The 18,632-nt window shown below is 35.0% G+C and overlaps 1 protein-coding gene across 1 annotated transcript; it reads right to left on the minus strand.

Annotated features, from left to right (window-relative positions):
* Nucleotides 1-1,863: 1,863 nt before the first annotated feature.
* IntS2 (integrator complex subunit 2) lies at nucleotides 1,864-18,406 on the minus strand. Its single transcript, XM_014242793.3, has 4 exons — nucleotides 17,493-18,406; nucleotides 16,454-16,698; nucleotides 3,439-4,878; nucleotides 1,864-3,362 (listed from the first exon to the last, which is right to left on the minus strand). The coding sequence occupies exons 1-4, from the start codon at nucleotides 18,294-18,296 to the stop codon at nucleotides 2,504-2,506; spliced, it is 3,348 nt and encodes a 1,115-aa protein (XP_014098268.2). The 5' UTR covers nucleotides 18,297-18,406; the 3' UTR covers nucleotides 1,864-2,503.
* Nucleotides 18,407-18,632: the final 226 nt, after the last annotated feature.

Below are 18,632 nucleotides of genomic sequence, written 5' to 3' on the forward strand. Positions count from 1 at the left end.
TTTAATCTCTATTATTATAATACAAAATATTTATTAGGAAAGTATATTATGCAAAAAGATATTCATATTAATAAATATGTTTGCATATAAGCGTATAAAAATATTATATAAGCCAAAAGCCTAACATGCAGCTGTAATATCAAAGCAAGTCTCTGAGCATAATTTTCATACAATGCTCAGCTCTGTTCACTCTCCACTGTTAAAATTTCTCCTTCCAGCTAGCTGAGGTGAAATCCACTATTAAAATCTTGTTAGGTTTTGACAATTCACACGCTGGTCTGCAATTGAACCTTCTATATGATATACATTCTCTGCTCTAACACTGGAATAAGTTGGGCATCCCTTTATTCCTGGTTTCAATGATAAAATATTCCTGAATATCCTGCATGTATTGTAAGATAATAAAAATATTTTAAGCAATATAAACTTCTCATTTATTCAATAAAAGAAAAAAGTTTGTTTACTAAATATTAATATCAAAGAACTGCATAAAAAATAAATAAATAATTATAATTGCATAAGTTGATAAAAAAAAAATGCTATGCAATAGCTTTACCGCGGCATTCCCCGAGTGCCACACGTATTTCTTTTTTTTTTTCTTCTTATTATTACCCTTGCCTTCATATACATGATCAAACCAATTAATCATAGTTTAATATAATTTAATTCCGTAACTGGTAGATGTTGTATTAATCTACCAGCTTCTCCACCAAATAATGTCTTCAGTCGGAACATATTTTCTACTTTAGTAAAGTGCTTCGAATTATGCACTAAACTTGTGAAAAAACTGATGACTATTTTTTCATGTCTCCATAAAATGTTTGAATTTTTATTTCTTAGATTTATGTTAGAATACACTCCTTGTGTTGGAGTGTCGTTGTTTAATTTTTAAGGAAAATATTATATTCTGCTTTTCGTTATGACTTTTAAATGGATATTATTTCCTTTATCAAATGCTTTTTCAACATTTTCAAAATATATTTGAAGCTTCATTTTAAGATCTTCTCTCTTCGAGAAAATACAGTTCATTTTTTTTATTTTTGCTAATATCGTTTTTAGCTTTTGTACTCGACTTTAAAATTTCAGTTTATCATCGAAAGCAGAATCTGGTGGTTTCATTTGACTTGTTTGTTGCATGGATCCAGTAACCCACCTGCTGCTTACTGGTGAAGAATCTTCCGCATTTTTTTGAATTTTCAATGGATTTTTCCATTATTTGAATAACATACTCATAATATTTTTTGGCAATGTATTCATCGGCTTCTTAACTTTTTTTAGCCATAATTTTGATATTTTTCCACTTGTTGTTATAGCCATATGGACGTTTTTTTAACGCAAACGTAAAACAACAAATGCTTTTTTTGCTTTTCCGTTTCCACGGAATAGGTTTTCGCTTATGTGAATATAAATGCGAATAATCTTTGTTATTCCGGCTTACTTTTATATTAATTTTTCTCACCTTTTTTTTAGGCGTCAAAGGATCAAATGTACAAAACATATTTGTAAAATATTCTTCATATTATACATTTTCTAAATCTAATTTCTGAACTACGTATATATGTATATGAGTACATATTTTGATGTACTTCAAATACTAATGCATGGGTCTTTTATAAATATTTACGTTCCCTGTGTGACTTAAGTGCAGCTAACGCATTTTATCAGTTGCTAATTTTGTGTATGTATGTTTTGTATCTTGTATATTTTCATACAATATACGGTTGTTTTTATTTGTAATACATGTGTATGTGTGTAGTTCATATTTTAATGTTCAATATGTATCGTAAATTTGTTTGTATGTATTTATGTATACGAGTACACTGTAATTTATGTGTTTCTTTCGATAAATAATGTTTTTAACAATTTTATTAGCAAAGTTTTATATTCGAATTTTATAGCCTATCATAGCACTTGACATTCAGTGGACTGTATTTTTTTATTCAATTTATGGTTTACATATGTTGTATATTTGTATACTAATGTACATGTCTCAAAAATATAAATTTCTATATATAATTATAACTTATGGATACAATATTTTCATGTTCATATTTTTATGAATTTCATTCCATCTAAAAGTGATGGATTGTCAAATAATTTAACAAGTCACATACAGCTCTGTTGGCCACATTTAAATAAAATTATGGCTTCTGGCTTTTTACTTTAGCGAAATAACGCACATAACAGACATCCAAATTTCATCAACTCGTCTCATCATCCTGATCATTTGGATCCGGACAATCCTTTATACATACATATATCAGGGTTCGTTTTATGTGCAACAAATTGTGAAAGTGTAAATAATAGATGTTATTCCTTTATATGACATTGGTAATACAATTTTAATAAAAACTAAAGATTCAAATTAATATATCTTTTTTTATTAAAATTATTAAGAAACCTTAAAATAGCGAAGTAGTCACTGTTGTTTACTATTTATTTATTGTTATTAACTGCTAGTATTTTTTAAATGGAATTGATTATTCACGTTTGTGGAACAGTTTCAGTACAGTTCAACTTTATTCACAATTTTAGTAATCAGCGTTTCAAAAGCTTCCTCTATCATGCTTATATATTGTTGTGTATCCTTGAAACATTTTTGTTTTGTATTTGATGTAAGTTGCATTTGTGTTGAGTTAATACCTAAAGTTCCCTGTGAATGCAAACTCTTTCCAGTTGACATCAAAATATTAATACAGTCGTCAACTAAAATTGGGAAAGCTTCCGCGAATCGGATAAGGGCCGGAAGAACGTTGCTTAAAAATTTGCACTTAGCATGCGTGGAAAGTAGGGATAAGGAAGATTGGACTGTGTTAATACAGAATTTTGAAACACTTAAACTCTTGGGTATAGCGTATTTAAGAACGAGATGTGATGCTAAATCGATTGTGAAAATTTGTTTATCCATTTCCGGCATACTGAGAAATTCATGCAAAAAATCGATACATATATGCATTGAAGGGACTCCCATTACCATCATTGGTATAACTTCTCGGGGATATGTTTGAAAGTGAACTAGTTTAGCTAAAGAAGGTTCGGATATAAAAGCCTGATGTATAAATGAGCATATTATGCCTTGCGTTTCTCGTAACGAAAACGTTGATACCGTGTCCTTTGCATTTTTATTCATATCTGCTAAAACCTCCAGAAGTATGTGTACAGCTGCGCTCTCCTGAGACGCAATTAATGCTGTCTTCAATTCCTCGCGATCGGTATCACTTTGTAACAGAATATTTTTATCCAATATCTGTTTGGAAGGCATTTGTATGTTGAGAAAAGCTTTAGATGCGGCCAAGCTGCCTTGAAGTATCCGCAGCAGTATCATTAAGGTGTAGGGAGAGTAAAACACATGTTTACCGCACCTGAAATATGTAAATTGTCAATTTCATCTCTTCGGAGTAAGAAAAAGATTAGTTATATAAATAATTATAGGCATACCTTAGAACCTGTAATGGATCCAACAAATCTTCATTAACATATGTACATCTTGTAGCACCAGTATCCGCATTCATTACAGAATTTAAGGACATTTTCCAAAAGCTAGTAGGTAATACAGAATTAAGTCGTAACCATATATCCTTATAGAGTTCTTGAATAATTCGTGGAACGTTTTTCTGAAACACTATTGACATGTTTTCAACTATTAGATCTGTATATTGCGCCAGGTCTTCAGCAGGCAGCTTTAAAAGAGCTTTAAAAACCCGTATTGCTATTGCCGGTTTCGTTCTTATTTTTTCAAGCGCCTTAATGACAAGAGCACGTTCAATTTGTTTATTTACCATGAGATTCGGTAAAACCGGATTAGATATATAGTGCTCCTCCATCCAATCGTCAACCATGCTCAAATGGGGATAATTGGAAATAATTAAGCGAAGTAATGGATGGAATAGACCAGCATAATCATTTTGATATTGTTCCGCTTTCTGCAACAAATACTTCATAGGAAGTTCTGCCAAAAAGTTATTAGAATACTCTTTTATTTTTCTTACGGCGGTAGACTGACTGTGTGTATTAGAAAGACGAGTATCTTCATAAAGAACCAAATAGTACAGGATAAGTAGTTGAGCCGTTAAATTACATTTTACTTCAATTCCTATTATTTCCTCCAATTCTGCGGTTGTGGCACCAAACGAAAGAGTTTGGGTGGCTCCAAAGAGATTTTTGCTATCAAAAGTAGTAGCTTTCGATGATTTAAATATATGCAAAATTTCGGTTTCAGAGAACGGCTTATGCATGTGATCCACATTGATTTTCCCCAACGGATTCGGTACTATTAACGAATTAACATAAACTTCTATTAAAGCTGGCATTACAGGATGAACTGGTCGCACAGAACTACATATTTGCTTGTAAATCCATAGTTTAATAGGAACTTTATGCTTTAGAAATGCTCGAGATTTTAATAACTGATGTATACAATGAACCGAAAGATAACCGGAAATATTTGCATTTAAATTAGGTGTAACTGGCACGCGAACAGCATGAGATGCAACCACCTGTTCAGTAAATAGATCTTGGGTGAAAACTTGTTTTATACGATTTGTACTATTTGGACGAATAGGAATTTTCATGGCTAAAGTAGAGCAAACCAATTCGCTGATGGCAGTTATTTGGTTACTATGAAAATGTATTGCGAGCAAGAGCAACATTTCACCCAGCGATGCAGACGTGTCTGACTTTCTACCAAAAAATTTATCTTCCTTTATAAGCCATTGTAGCCATTCAACTGATTTATTTTCAAGAGCAGTTGTAGATACAAGAGACGGACACGCAATGAGCATACAAAGGGCCAGTGAGACGAATCGAAGTCCAGATTGTGTGGGTTTTGGGCGGCTAGTAACTAGTTGAGTTAACATATTGACTTCGTCATCGTTAAATCTAAGTCATAATGAAAAAAAAATATAAATAAATTAGAAGAAATTATTAAATAAAAAACTATATTATATAATATGTATGTATTTATATCTAAAACGTTCTGATTTTAGTTATCGAAGATTTACAACACATGCAGATGAATCTTTGAAAACCCGACAGTCTTGCGCAGGAGAACTGTATTAGTTATCTTCATACCTAAGGTAGTAACTGTTCTCAGGAGCAAAATCGGGGCCGGGATAGTGAAACCACGCACCAAACTGTCAGTGCCCGTGGACAAATTTCCAAGCATTTTTCAAGCAGAGATGTTCGCCATTAGCAGATGTGCAGAGATTTTAAAGAAAAGCTATTACGGGGAACGTATTCTCATCCTCAGTGATAGTCAACTTCTAACGAAGGAAGCAGCAGCAACCAAGCCAATAGAACCGGAACCGTTCTTCGCTGTGGGCCTATTACGAGAAAAGCTCCGGAAAGAGAAAAGGGCTTATAGAAATCGCCGGGTTTCTTAAGGTGAAGCTGTTTCGGGAGAGTTCAATGAAAAGGGTTCAAGCAAGTAATTGTTCTCCTAGGGACAAATTAAGACAGCTAGTATTGTTATTTTGTATATTAAATAGTGTTCAGCATTCGACGAAGTTGTGAATGAATTAAAATCTTATTTGGTGATTGAATTAAAATGTTATTTGGTATCTATTAACTTATAATAAAGGACATACACTTGCTTATACCCAATTTCGCAACTCCAATCAGTTGAAATTTGGATAAATTAATCTATTTTTAGTATTAAGAACTGCAACTCAGTCATTGATGTTGTTAATCTAAAAGAGATGTGCTGCGCATACTAAAAAGCTTCAAGATTACGCAAATCTATTGGAAATTCCTAACACAAAGAATGCCAAAGTTTTATTGACAATTTTGTGGCTTTTAAATAATGTTTATTGCTTTTATAAATAAATTCATTTTATTACTGATTATTGTTATCAAAAATTCAGTGAAAATGATTTTAACGTTGTGCTGGCGTAACCTACGATGTATGAACACGTATTTGTGCGTAGTAAATTAAAACTCAAATGACCGAAGAGAAGCTTATAAAATTAAATTTTACTCAAAAAATGCATTTCTAGGAATAGTAGATTGTATCGATTTTTATGTTCGCAAGAGTTTCCGCTCTCCCTTTGCCACGAGCTCAACAAGTTCATTAACTTGTTGCAAGCTTGTTATACCCTGAACAGGATATATTAAGTTTGCCACGAAATTTGTAATACCCAGAATGATATGTCGGGAGGCCCTATAAAATATATACAAAAATTATAAGCATAATGAGCTAAGTTGATTTAGCCATGTCCGTCTGTCCGTCCGTCCGTCTGAATATACGCGAACTAGTCCCTCAGCTCTGAAGCTATCGATATGAAATTTTGCACATGTTCTTTTCTCACTAAGAAGCTGCTCATTTGTCGGAACGGCCGATATTGGGCCATCTATCTTCACGAAATTAGGCATAAGTTATTGTCAAAGGCAACCATGTAATCTCCAAAGAAATTGTTCGGATCAGATCACTATAGCATATAGCTGCCACGATCGGAATCAAATGCTTGTATGGAAAACTTTTTCATTTGACGAGATATCTTTACGAAATTCGGCAGAGATTATTATTTAAGGCAATAATGCTCCAAAGAAATTGAATAGATCGGTTGACTATAGTATTTAGCTGCCATATTAACTCAACGATCGAAGTAAAGTGCATGCATGGAAAACTTTTATTTGACGTGATATCTTCACGAAATTTGGCGTAGGTTATTGTCTAAGGCAATTATGCAATCTCCCAGGAAATTGTTCAGATCAGATCACGATAACATATAGCTGCCCTTCAAATTGAACGATCGGAATCAAGTTCTGTGAAGAGTGTTATCGTGTTTCGGTGCAACCGAAGTTAACGTTTTTTCTGTTTATTTGTACAACTCTTAATCACTCAATCACTTATTGAAATAGTTTAAAACTATTTTAAATTGTTTATTTACCAAAGTTTTTAATTTTTTAATAAAAGTTTTTCGAAATAAACTGCTTGGTAGCAGTTGTAGTGTTTTGATACTCTCGTTAACCATGTTAGTGTTTTAACACAAAAAGGTTAAAGCTCGACAATACTTAAGCCGAATTTTTTTTTGTTGGACTGCATTATAATCGATAACAGCGAATTAAAAAAATTTAACACTTTACTTCGTGTTCGAGATATTTATAGTAGAATCAATCTAATTTACTGAAAGGAGATATACATATGTAATAATGAGATCAGGAAAATGTGAATCATATGATCGGAAATCAATATATTAGGGATATAAAACATGAGCACGAAAAAAGCTGGTCGCAGCAATAACGTTATAAAACTTATATTTATTATTTAATTTCAAAAATACTTATACAAGTTATAGCTTACATATAGCTTTATACGAATTTAAAAAAAGTCAGTTTGTTTTGTTATAGGCGAATAATCAAGGCATTACTGAAGTATTTGGTTACATTTCGCCATTTATTTTTAAAAAGCCTTTCATTTTTTACAACTTGTTGGGCCTTTAACAGTTTTGCTTTAATAATGACTCAGTAAGTCCCAATTGGCTCTGGGCAATTTGGAGGGTTAGCCTCTTTAGGAACTACAGCCAATCTATTGATTTGGTACCACTTTAAAGCAATTTTTCCGTAATAACATGTCGCGAAATAAGGCCGAAGGAGTAGTGGGTCCTTATGAAGCTTAATTAAAGGCAATGGACGCTTCTATAAATACTCAATAACATAAATGTCTTTATTTATACTTCCATACCCAATGGTTCGCTTTTAAAGCCGCAGTGGCAAATAAGACATTTTTGGGATTTTGTCGAGCTTTTTATTTTGAAAACTGGCGGCCTCGAAGTTGTTTTAAGTCCCCTTTTACGTAGGACTCTTTGTCCATTACAACGCAGTTAAAGTTAGCCATGAACTTATAAATAATTTGTCAAAACGCTGGACGTTGAAGGATATTGTTTTAGTGAGATTTGTAGAAAATTTCCGAACTTAGTATGGAAAAGCTGAAAGGTGGAATATTTGATACAGCAATTACTAAAAGATTTTATGAAAGTTATGACTGTTCTAGAAAGTAAATCGTGAAAAAGTTTTGTGTTGATGGTCGAAAATCAAATTATGAAGAAATTGTACAAAATGTGCTGGCAAACTGTCAAACTCTAGAAACAAATTTGAGTATCAATTTCGACTATTTCGGCAAACATCTGGATAAATGTTCGGATAATTATCGAACCTAAAGTAGGAAACAGAGATTGAACCAGGGCATAAAAGTGATGGAAGAATAGTATAAAAATTGTTGAGCTCGTCATATAATGAAAGATTAGTGCTGGTCCTTAAAAAGATATTACGCCCTGGAAAAATATAAAATAAGAGCTCATAGAAGGCGTTTTATTGAAATATAACACAAGTTTTCGACACTTTTCTTTGTGTTTATTTTTAATGTATCCTTTTTTTTCAAAACAAAACGGACATTATAAATGTAACTGTTTTCTGTTTTTGGAATGTAAAATGGAAATAAAGATTTACAAATAAACGAGAGCAAATCTTACATCTTATCTTAGATTCATGAACAACGAGGCTCAAATATATCCGAAATCAATCTTATGTCTAGGGTAACAAAACCACTGTAGGTTATCATTACGATTTGGTGCTTTATTAATGTACTAGCAATTTACAAAAATTGTAAATTTTATTTTTTCGAATGTTCTGACTTAAAGGAAGGTGAAAACTCAGAAAACTCTACATCGAATTTAAAGTTATCTGAGAAGACGCATATCTCTACATTGGCTGTATTAGAGCTAGTGAAAGGTCTGGGCTTGTTGCATTAACTTTTGGCGTTAATCAAGTGTAGAGTCAAGTATAATATATATATAGTATCAAGCAAGATAACTCATACATTTACCGAGATATTCGGTATAAAGTCTACTAGAATAACGAAAATTATTATAAGTAGAATAGTATAGAAAAATGAGTAATACCAAGAGTTAATGTAATCAGTCCAGACCCCTATCCCAATATACCCGAACATTTTTATACTCTTGCAACGTATTGCTACAGATTATAATTGTTTTGTTTACCTAACGGTTGTTTGTATCATCTACAATTAATAAAGATAGATATAGTGTTACTATATACCATTTATAAATGATTAGGATGACGAAACGAAGTGAAACCCGGATGTCTGTAGGTAACCTGACTAAAAATTATGATATCTTGATGAAATTTGGTACATATGTGTATTGACACTATAAGAAGTTTGGTATTGTAGATGAGCCTAATCGGACCACTTCGACGCCCAAAAAACGCCAATATCGAAATTGCCATAATTAAGCCGCATATTAAGATACAAAACTGTAATTTGGGTAGACATAGCCCCTCCACCTAATAAGTTTAATGCATATATCTCCCAAACCATTTAAGCTATATCAAAAAATTTGCTCTGGGCAACTATTTGCAGTATCTCTTACGACAGTGGGAAAATACGTAAAATCCAATGATAACCCCTCACTCCCCATATAACGGTTTTGTTAAAAACTAATAAAACTCCATGTCTAAATGCGTCAGAAACATTACATTTTACATCCTGGATGGTACAAAACAAATTTATATAGAGCCGATATCAAAATTAGACGATGGGTGGCATCGCCCACTTTTAGGCGAAATCATATACATATCTCCGGACCTAATTGACCAATTTCAACAAAATACAGTAGGTAACATTATCTTTACATTCCTATGTGTGCTACAGTGCGAAATTTCTGATTTCTGATTCACTTTCCTGTATACAAATCAAGCACCAGTAAATATTTTGGAATAAACAAACGATAGTGACCTTAAGTTATGCCATCTCAAGCCTTAAATTGTCAAACTCGGACCATAAAGGTTCAGGCCCCAAGATACCGAAGATGTGAATCCTAGTGAATATAGCTGACTTTTTACCACAAATATCGGTCAATGTGTGAAATGTATCATTGAAATTCGGAGAGATCCCGTTTCTGATAGTAGTATGTCGGTATGGGTTAAATCCTGGTAATACTTCCCTTAGTCCCCATATACCTAAATAGCTACCATATAAAAAATGATTTTCGAACTTCCGGGTGACTTTATACCGCATATATTAGCCAACATGTGAATTATCTTAATAAAATTGAGCGTATTTTTCTAATAACAGCATCTCTGTGCCTAAAATGGATAAAATCAGTTGAAAACTTGCCCTAGCCCCCATATAACAAATATCTGGATTCTCAAAGATCCGCTTGACTTTACTGCTTATATATTATTGATGGTATGTGAGTTACCTTAACGAAACTTAAGACTTGGAAGAACGTGAAAAATTATATAGACAACGTACTACGAATTAAAAAACGGGACCAGCACGCAGGTAATGACATGTAAGTCTTAAGACGAGAAATATGGAACGCCACCCTGAAGTAATGCGAAAGCGGTTCCGGGGTGGGCGATGGTTCCCTAGAGGAGAGTTTTTTAGTGACCTGCAATTGCCACATACCATTGCTGTGACGACACAATGACGATGCGGAAGGCATTTTTCTCAACCTCCCCCGAAAAACAAAACCAAAAAAAAAAAAAAAAAACTTAAGAGCATCTGTTTCTGTTATATATAATATATATAAGATTTTCAAACTTTATACCGTACATCAATCTGTGAACAGAACATATAATATTGGATATACTATAGTTTACTTTCGAAATACTGCAAAAGGCTGTAGCCCAAATCTACATAGCAGTTGCAAGACCAAGTATGAAATAAATACACAGGACCACATATGGAAAACATACAAAGGGCAGCTAGTGTATGCATCAGTGGAGCTCTTTAAACAACTTCAAGTCAGGCACTAAACCTTATTTTACATATACTGCCAACAGACTTTGTCTGTAAGCAACTGACAGCAAAGTCAGAATCCTCCCAATTAGTCGCCTGTAATAAGTGTATAAGTATTTTATGATACTTAGTAAGTTTCCATTTCCCCATTACCACGGAAGAATGGAAAAGAGGCGTGGTGGATAGGAACACAGGGATAAGCATATATACGGATGGGTCCAAACTAGATAATCGAGTGGGAGGTGGTGTCTTTTCAGCAAAATTAGACACCAAAACCGCATTCCGTTTACCAAACCACTGAAGTGTCTTCCAAGCGGATATCACAGCAATTAAAGAAAATCTTCTTGTTCTGACAAGGAGTGCGGTCACAACAAGGAATATATTTATATGGTATATACAGATTGCCAAGCAATGAATTCCAGGACGTAGTGATATTTCGTGAAGCAAATGAACTAGCCAGAACAGGCATCACCCTACAATTAGATTCTGGAAAAGAAGGAAATTATATGCCTCTGGCCACTTGTAAATATTTAATCGACAAACATGTTATAAATTTAGATGAGTTTCGGTGGAGTCAATCCCTGACTTGCTCAACAAGCAGGCAAACGTGGTGTTTATTTAATTAATAAATTAATTTTCACTTCACTCACCGTTAGCAAAAAATAATTTAAAAGGAAAGAGAGTCGATTTCGGCGGGTGCTCAAGGAACTAATCGCTAGCGAGTCGATACAAAAAAGGGAAGCGGGATCCTTCTTTTGGTCCCTTATATATCTGTTGATGTCTTCATGGTGGTGTGATCGGTGTTAAGTTGTATTTGTGTGCGTGTTGGTGCATGGTGTAGTGATGTGGAATGTATGGTATGTAGGTGTGGAATGTATGGTAAGTAGGTGTGGTGATGTGGATGTGAATTGGTGTAGTGTGACAGTGTCTTACGGTGAGGGGGGATTGAGTGGTCATTTAGCCACGTGGCATAAATGGAACACATTCAAAGGGAATAACATAAGAACTCAAGTAGGAGTACTCATAGGTCACTGACTAATTGGCACCATACAAAGCCTATTGTAGAAGCTGTCAGGAGGTAGAATAAGAGGAGACTGTAAAACATATTCTATGCAAAGCGCTCTATACAGGAAAAGAATAGCAACTGTCGGTCAAAGGATTCTTGACGAAGTTTCAGAGGTTGAACAAATAAAACTTTCTGTACTGATGAATTTCATCAGAAGCACGGGATGGTTCAGAGAGGAGCCAATATAGTGAGAGGATATTAGTCCAGGTGGTATTACAATGGCCTCCTTATAGCCTAGGTGCGTCGTCAGACAGCCACTCTACCTACCTACATATAATGATTTTATTATATCTTAATCTAACAAACCTTATGCCTAATATGTCGGTCAGCGTATGAGTTATTTATTTATAAAATTGCTTAAAAATATGTTCTTATAATATAATAAGATAAGATAAATATTCTTATGTATAAATAAGCAATGTAACAAGCACTGACCTCTGTCTGTTAATATACCCTGTATAGTGATTTCCTACTTTCCATCTAACTTTAAACCGCTTAGGTTGGTCAAAATGTATTTTAATGAAATAATGTTTTTTTAAAAATTATAAAATTAAATTAATTGTTTATCGCTGAATATGAATGGAGTTGGTCTAGACCTAGATCTAAACCTTACATTCCTAATATACATAATGAATTTCGATCCTCTGCTTGACGTTTTCAACATCAATTATATTATCAATCAAAGGTTTGAGTATATGACCTATAATACAGGTTGGTTGAAAAGTTTCTGCGCTCGAAATGAAAAAATACTGTGTTTGGTACGAAATATATTTTTTTATTCAATATAATCTCCCTTAACTTCAATACACTTATTCCAACGATCCCCCAATAATTTTATGCCAACCCTATAATGACTTTCCGAAAGCTCTGCAAAATACGCGTCTACGGCTGTAATAGCTTCTTCATTCAACGAAAAACGATTTCCACCAAGGAATTGTTTCAGGTTTCTGAAGAGCTAGTAGTCACTGGGAGCCAAATCTGGTGAACACGGTGTATGGTTGAGCAATTCGTACTTTAATTCATTAAATTTTGACTTTGTATCAACACCTTTGTGAATAGGTGCATTATCTTGATGAAAAATGATTTTTTTGTGCTGCAAACCATAATCACGATTTTTTTCATCCAGCTGATCCAAAAAGCTGCAATAATATTCAGAGTTGATTGTTTTACCTTTCTGCAGATAACCAATCAACAAAAAATCAGTTGTGACTTCACTTGCTTTGGAGCTGAACAACCAGCTTCAGTCCACTGTAAACCTTCTTGCTTCAATTTAGGATCATGGTGGTAGTCTCATCCACAGTTATAAAACGAAGCAAGAAATCAGTTTTATTTTGCTTAGAACGCTTAAAATTATGCTGAGAAATTTGTTTTCGATCCAGTTTTTGTTGAATTGTTAACGTATGTGACACTAACTTTTTAAACAGTTTTTCATATGTAATTCTCCATGTAAAATATTAAGTAGTCGTTCGTATTAGATGACTATGGCATTAGCTATTTCACGCCCCAACCTTTATCCCGCTCCAATCGCCGTACGATAACCACTTAGCAACTCCTGGTTCCTCGCACTGAAATAGCTCGCGCACTTCTTTGTGTCCGAGAAGCCATGGCCATCGAATTGAATAGACAAGGCATTGACAGTAGCCCAAAGTGTACTTACACCGGTGGAGAGGTTGCAGGTCTTCAGATGCTCTATTCATTTTGTCTGCGTAAGTTTGTTTACCATGTGCCGAATCTCAGAATTAAGATCCCTTATTCGAGGCTCACAGGAATCGGCCGCGCTCGTTGGTTAAAACAGCTGCTTCGGCTGGGAAATTAAAGCGGAGTTTCGCGATTCTTCCAGCCGGTATAGAACGAGCGGTAGCAGCAGCGATCAACAACTCAGAAGACCTGAGTGGTGGTTCGCAGCTATCGATACGTGTTCCCGGCTTATGAATTCAACTATCTCCTCGATCTTACTTTGGAGTCTGCTGCAGTTTAACTGTAAGAGTCGGGTTTGTCTCGGGTGTCTAGGGGTAATCCTGGGTGTAAGGGAGGTGCCTGTAGGTGGTGATTGTTGCAGCTATAATAACCGCAGGGGCGGTTGTTTGGCGACGCACTCCACTCCGCAGGCCGGAACACGACGGAAAGTAACACCAGCCAGTACAGGAGTTGCACTTAACTGATATGACGTACCGAAAAGCATTTGACACAGTCAATCATACAACGCTAATTGAAGACATCGAACAATTCACGCTCCCTCCAGTGTTGAAGAGGTGGGCTATGAACTAACTGAGCGGTCGGCACTAATCCGTACTGTTTCGAGGTCAAAATTATAAGCTGAAAAAAATTAAACAGGGATCCCGCAGGGTGGTGTCCTCTTCCCGCTACTGTTTAACTTCTATATCTCGAAACTCCCGCAATCCACCAGAGGGAATTTCCATCACATCGTACGCTGATAACTGCGCGATATTGACGTCGGGCAATGGAATCGACGGAGTGTGCTCAAAAGTAAACAGCTATATCTCCGACCTTTCTCGCTTCATTTCTGCAAGGAGCCTGGCACTCTCTCCCACTAAATCCACAGCAACAATATTTACAAACTGGATGAAGGAGTACAGACTGGATCTAGACATTTAAGTCAATGGCATTAAAATTAAGACAGTCAACAACCCAAAATTTTAGGCGTAACATTCGACAGCCTGTGCTCCTTCACTCCTCACACGACTGCGATAACTGCCAAAGTACAGAGCCACAACAAAATCATCAAATTGCTTGCTGGTAACTTACAAGGCAATCGGCCGGCCGGTCTTAAACCATGCTGCATCACTATGGTCGCCTGAATGTAGTGCAACGCAGACGAAGAAGCTTCAGACTTGTCAAAACACTGCACTTCTAAATATCACGGGATGCCTCTTGATGTCCCCAATAGAACACCTCCATAGTGAGGCCCGTATGCTTCAGGTTAAGGAACATAACGAGCTCCTCTCCAAGCAGTTTCTGCTGGGATGTTTTCGTAGAAACTGTAGTCGTCTGCTTGAAGCGGAACCGCCTCCCAGGAACATCAAGAGGGCCTACCGTGACTACGTCGACGCCATTGAACATTACACCGGCCATACTTCGGACGCAACTAACTTCAGACATGCACTGACCGCCATTCACAGTGGAGCTAGTAACACCTTCACCGACTCTTTCACTCCCATTCATCTAATAACTTTCTCCCTATGTTTCGAACTCGTCGAAACAGCTCATTTCCTGGGCCTCCCGTTAGATGACTTCGACGACAACCAAACTGAACCTTACCAAAATTCCAGTAACCAAATTTGGTAGATAATATTATCTTTCTATTTCTACATTACAGTGCGAAATTAGACGAAAACCACGTCAACTTCCCAGTGCCTTTGAGGTGTGCCATCTTATGACCAAAAATGGTCTAAATCGGAAAAAAAATATTTAAGTTCCCCCATACCGAGATGTGGACTCCAGTGCCTATAGCTGACTTTTTACCGAAAATATCGGTCAATGTGTAAGATGTATAATTGAAATTTGGAAAGAATCATTTCCTGATGATAGTATGTGTTTGATTAGAAGTATGACCCTGTGCAAAATCGGATGACCGTGACCATGAATTAGGCTATTCACTTCTGTGAGAGCACCGCTTATGCACACATATTTACATCTACATACATATATTACGGTTTTCTATGAATTGTACATAATTGCATTTTTTATTACACACAAAAATACATATTTTCATACCTACGTCCGCATAAACATATACGCACATGCTTACATACTTACGTAGGTACTAAGTAAATAGGCACAAGACGGGATAAAAAAGGTACTAGTATAATATTAAACACATTATTAATTAGGAGTGTAATGAAATAAAATGTAATTTAATTTAAACAAAAGCAAAATTGTAAATTGGGCATTAATTTATTTTAGGCTGGAACAGTATGCATGTGTGTCAAATTGGTTTGAATCGGGTCAGTACTTCCCTTAGCCCTTATATACCCATACCTAATAGAAATATTTTCGAACTTTAAAATCGGGTGAAAACTTGCCCTAGACCCCATATAACTAGTATCAGGATTTCCAAACATCTAGTTGACTTTACTCCTTATATACTGGTAATGGTATGTGAGGTATCTCTTCGATTGAGTTTATGTCAGATGAGCCTTATTTGAGGATGCTGACGGGAAATAAAATATTGTTAAAAAATTAGTTTAGTCTATGACTTATAATTAAGTTAATAAGACACAAATTTCAGTGCAATCCATTCACGATTTCATCGAACAATGAATGTTGAATTCTTTGACCAACACCCCAAGGTACTTTCCCGACTTTAATCCTGATAAGTTGTAAGTGTATGATATGTTCGGTTACACCCAAACTTAGCCCTCCCTTACTGGTTCCAAACTGTATTTATTTATCAATCAGATATGAATATAAAGTCTTATGCAAGGTCTGATGATAACGGTAAAGATATTGTGCGGGAGAAAAGGCCTTCCTTTCTATACTATAAAAAAATTTCAAATCATAAAAATTCAAAAAAAAAATTTACTTTCTGCAACCTAAATTTGATAAACTACAATTGACAACTGCTATATTTATACATATGTACATATATACGCATATGCTACACTTACTTTAATCCAGCTATTCCTCGTAGGGCGCAATATAAACGCATTAACACCACGCCTTGGACAGTATAATCTTCCCCACTTCCTGGATTTAAGGATTTTTGCACATTTTTTTGCAACTGTTGCAAAAGCTCTGCTCGTACTAAATTCAATGCGTCGCTCTTTCTTTTTTGGCTGGACCTTATATAAATAGCAAACCACGTCCGAATATTTTGATCGTTGCCGAGTAGCATACCAGTGAGAAAGGCCACCTAAGAGAATATATACGTACGTTTACATATGAAATAAACATACATTTATACACAAAATAATTTCTCCTTTTATAGTGGAGTTTTCTCTCACAACATCCCCAAAAAGCTACTGTGAAAGTAGCAGTCGTAAGAAGTTAAACTAATGTAAACTCATGGCTACCTGTTATTGGCATATGAAGATAACTTTGGTACTCTTGGGGTATTTTATATATTATATAATATATTAAATGACGTAGGGATTAGCTTATTCTTTCTCATTAGATTACAAACTCCCAATGATAAAAATTGAATATTATGTACAAATGCATATTTCATAAAAATAAACTAATTAAAACTTTACAACTTGAAAATGCGTTTCCAGATATCTGCATATTTCCAACTTTAAATATTAATTAATATTAAGTTCACCACTTCGTCAATTAAAATTTATGTTACATATCTTTGTATTACTATACATTTTATATGAAAAAGTGTTAATTTATTTGAGAGCGGAAAAACCGATTTTTTTTTTAATCGTTAAAATACATATGTCAAAAAAATGTATTTAAGATTGGGGGAGTAGTTAGTTCTTTCGTAAAGCACTTATTTTTGCTTTGGTGGCCTGTGGTCAAACTTCATAACAAAGTCCTTGGTCGATCCGGGGAGGCGTGAGCATGCAAACGGGGCCAGGTTATATATATGAAAAAATTATTCGTTCCCCCGAATCATAAATACTTTGTTTTAGACAAATTCTGTCTGAACGGCCGCTCTTTTGAATAGTTAAAACTCAATAAAAAATTTTAATTATTACTTACCAAGTCTTCGGGAAACTTTAAACAAAGTTTGAGCATAAAAGATGGAACTTTTAAAATCTCTACACATATAGACCGCGTTGGCAATGCTTGGGATGGGTTCATTTCGTTTAGCGCCATTAATAATGAGAGTTTTAGTTTACCTTCATTACTTTCTTCATCACAATTGAGAATAACATGAGCCACCACATCCCTGTAACAATCAGGAAAATTTGCGACTAAAGCGCAAATAATACGTTGTCCGTTTTGCACATGTACCAGTGCATCAGCTAATTCCAAAATATTCAATAATGAAGGAAGTTCCGCCAAGGCAATACATAAAATATCAACAACTTCCTCCAAATAGATTCCATCGTCTAGAATCTCTGATTGCAAAAATGTTTTTTGATCCGATAATTGCCATTGAATATTAAAAATCTCAGATAAAACAACTCGCACCTTTCGAGTAACATCGGCGCGCTCAAATCCAAGAGCTATACCGGTTTGTAAACCATATTCATGCTGCTGTCCTTCGAAGTACATCGACTTCTGCCGTGCTTGCAACTCTTTTTTTAATTCCTGTTCTAATTCATGGTAATTCACTTGCAAGTATGAAACTATACTATTTACAACCTCTATCCCAATAAGAACAGCTAAAATTTGTTTTCGCGATTCCATTGATGACTCCGTATTATCAAGAGGGGACAGCAAACTCATTCTTACTAGCGAAGGTAACACCGGACGTATTTCATGAGATGGATAAGTGGAAAGAGCGGCGATATCCAAATTTTGCATTGCCGCAAAAACTCTTGATGTTATATTTGCCATTTCGTTTTTAAATGCGGTGTAAATCTTTACAACAAGAAACAATTACTTTAAACCATTGTATACATCTACAAGTAACTAATCCTAAGATTTTCACTAACACACGCAAAAATATCCCACTTGGTACGGGTTGCCTCGAAAATTCTACTACTAAAATCACACTTGGTACGGGTTGCCAACCAATATTCTGCTACTAAAGTCACACTTTGTACGGGCTGCCAACCAATATTCTACTACTAAAACGTCCAAATGACAGAAATCTGCTCTAGTGTGTTGCCGTGTTATGTTTTAAAATTTATAACTTTAATTCTCTTTATTCCATACGCAAATATTTTTGGG

Source organism: Bactrocera oleae, chromosome 5, assembly GCF_042242935.1.
Source record: "Bactrocera oleae isolate idBacOlea1 chromosome 5, idBacOlea1, whole genome shotgun sequence".
NCBI classification, from domain to species: domain Eukaryota; kingdom Metazoa; phylum Arthropoda; class Insecta; order Diptera; family Tephritidae; genus Bactrocera; species Bactrocera oleae.

Coding starts and splice junctions, on each gene's coding strand:
- IntS2 (XM_014242793.3), bottom strand. CDS start 18,296: ATGGCAAATATAACATCAAGAGTTTTTGCGGCAATGCAAAATTTGGAT. Junction 16,699..17,492: donor TAAAGTTTCCCGAAGACTTG/GTAAGTAATAAT, acceptor ATATTCTCTTAG/GTGGCCTTTCTCACTGGTAT. Junction 3,363..3,438: donor GATCCATTACAGGTTCTAAG/GTATGCCTATAA, acceptor TACATATTTCAG/GTGCGGTAAACATGTGTTTT.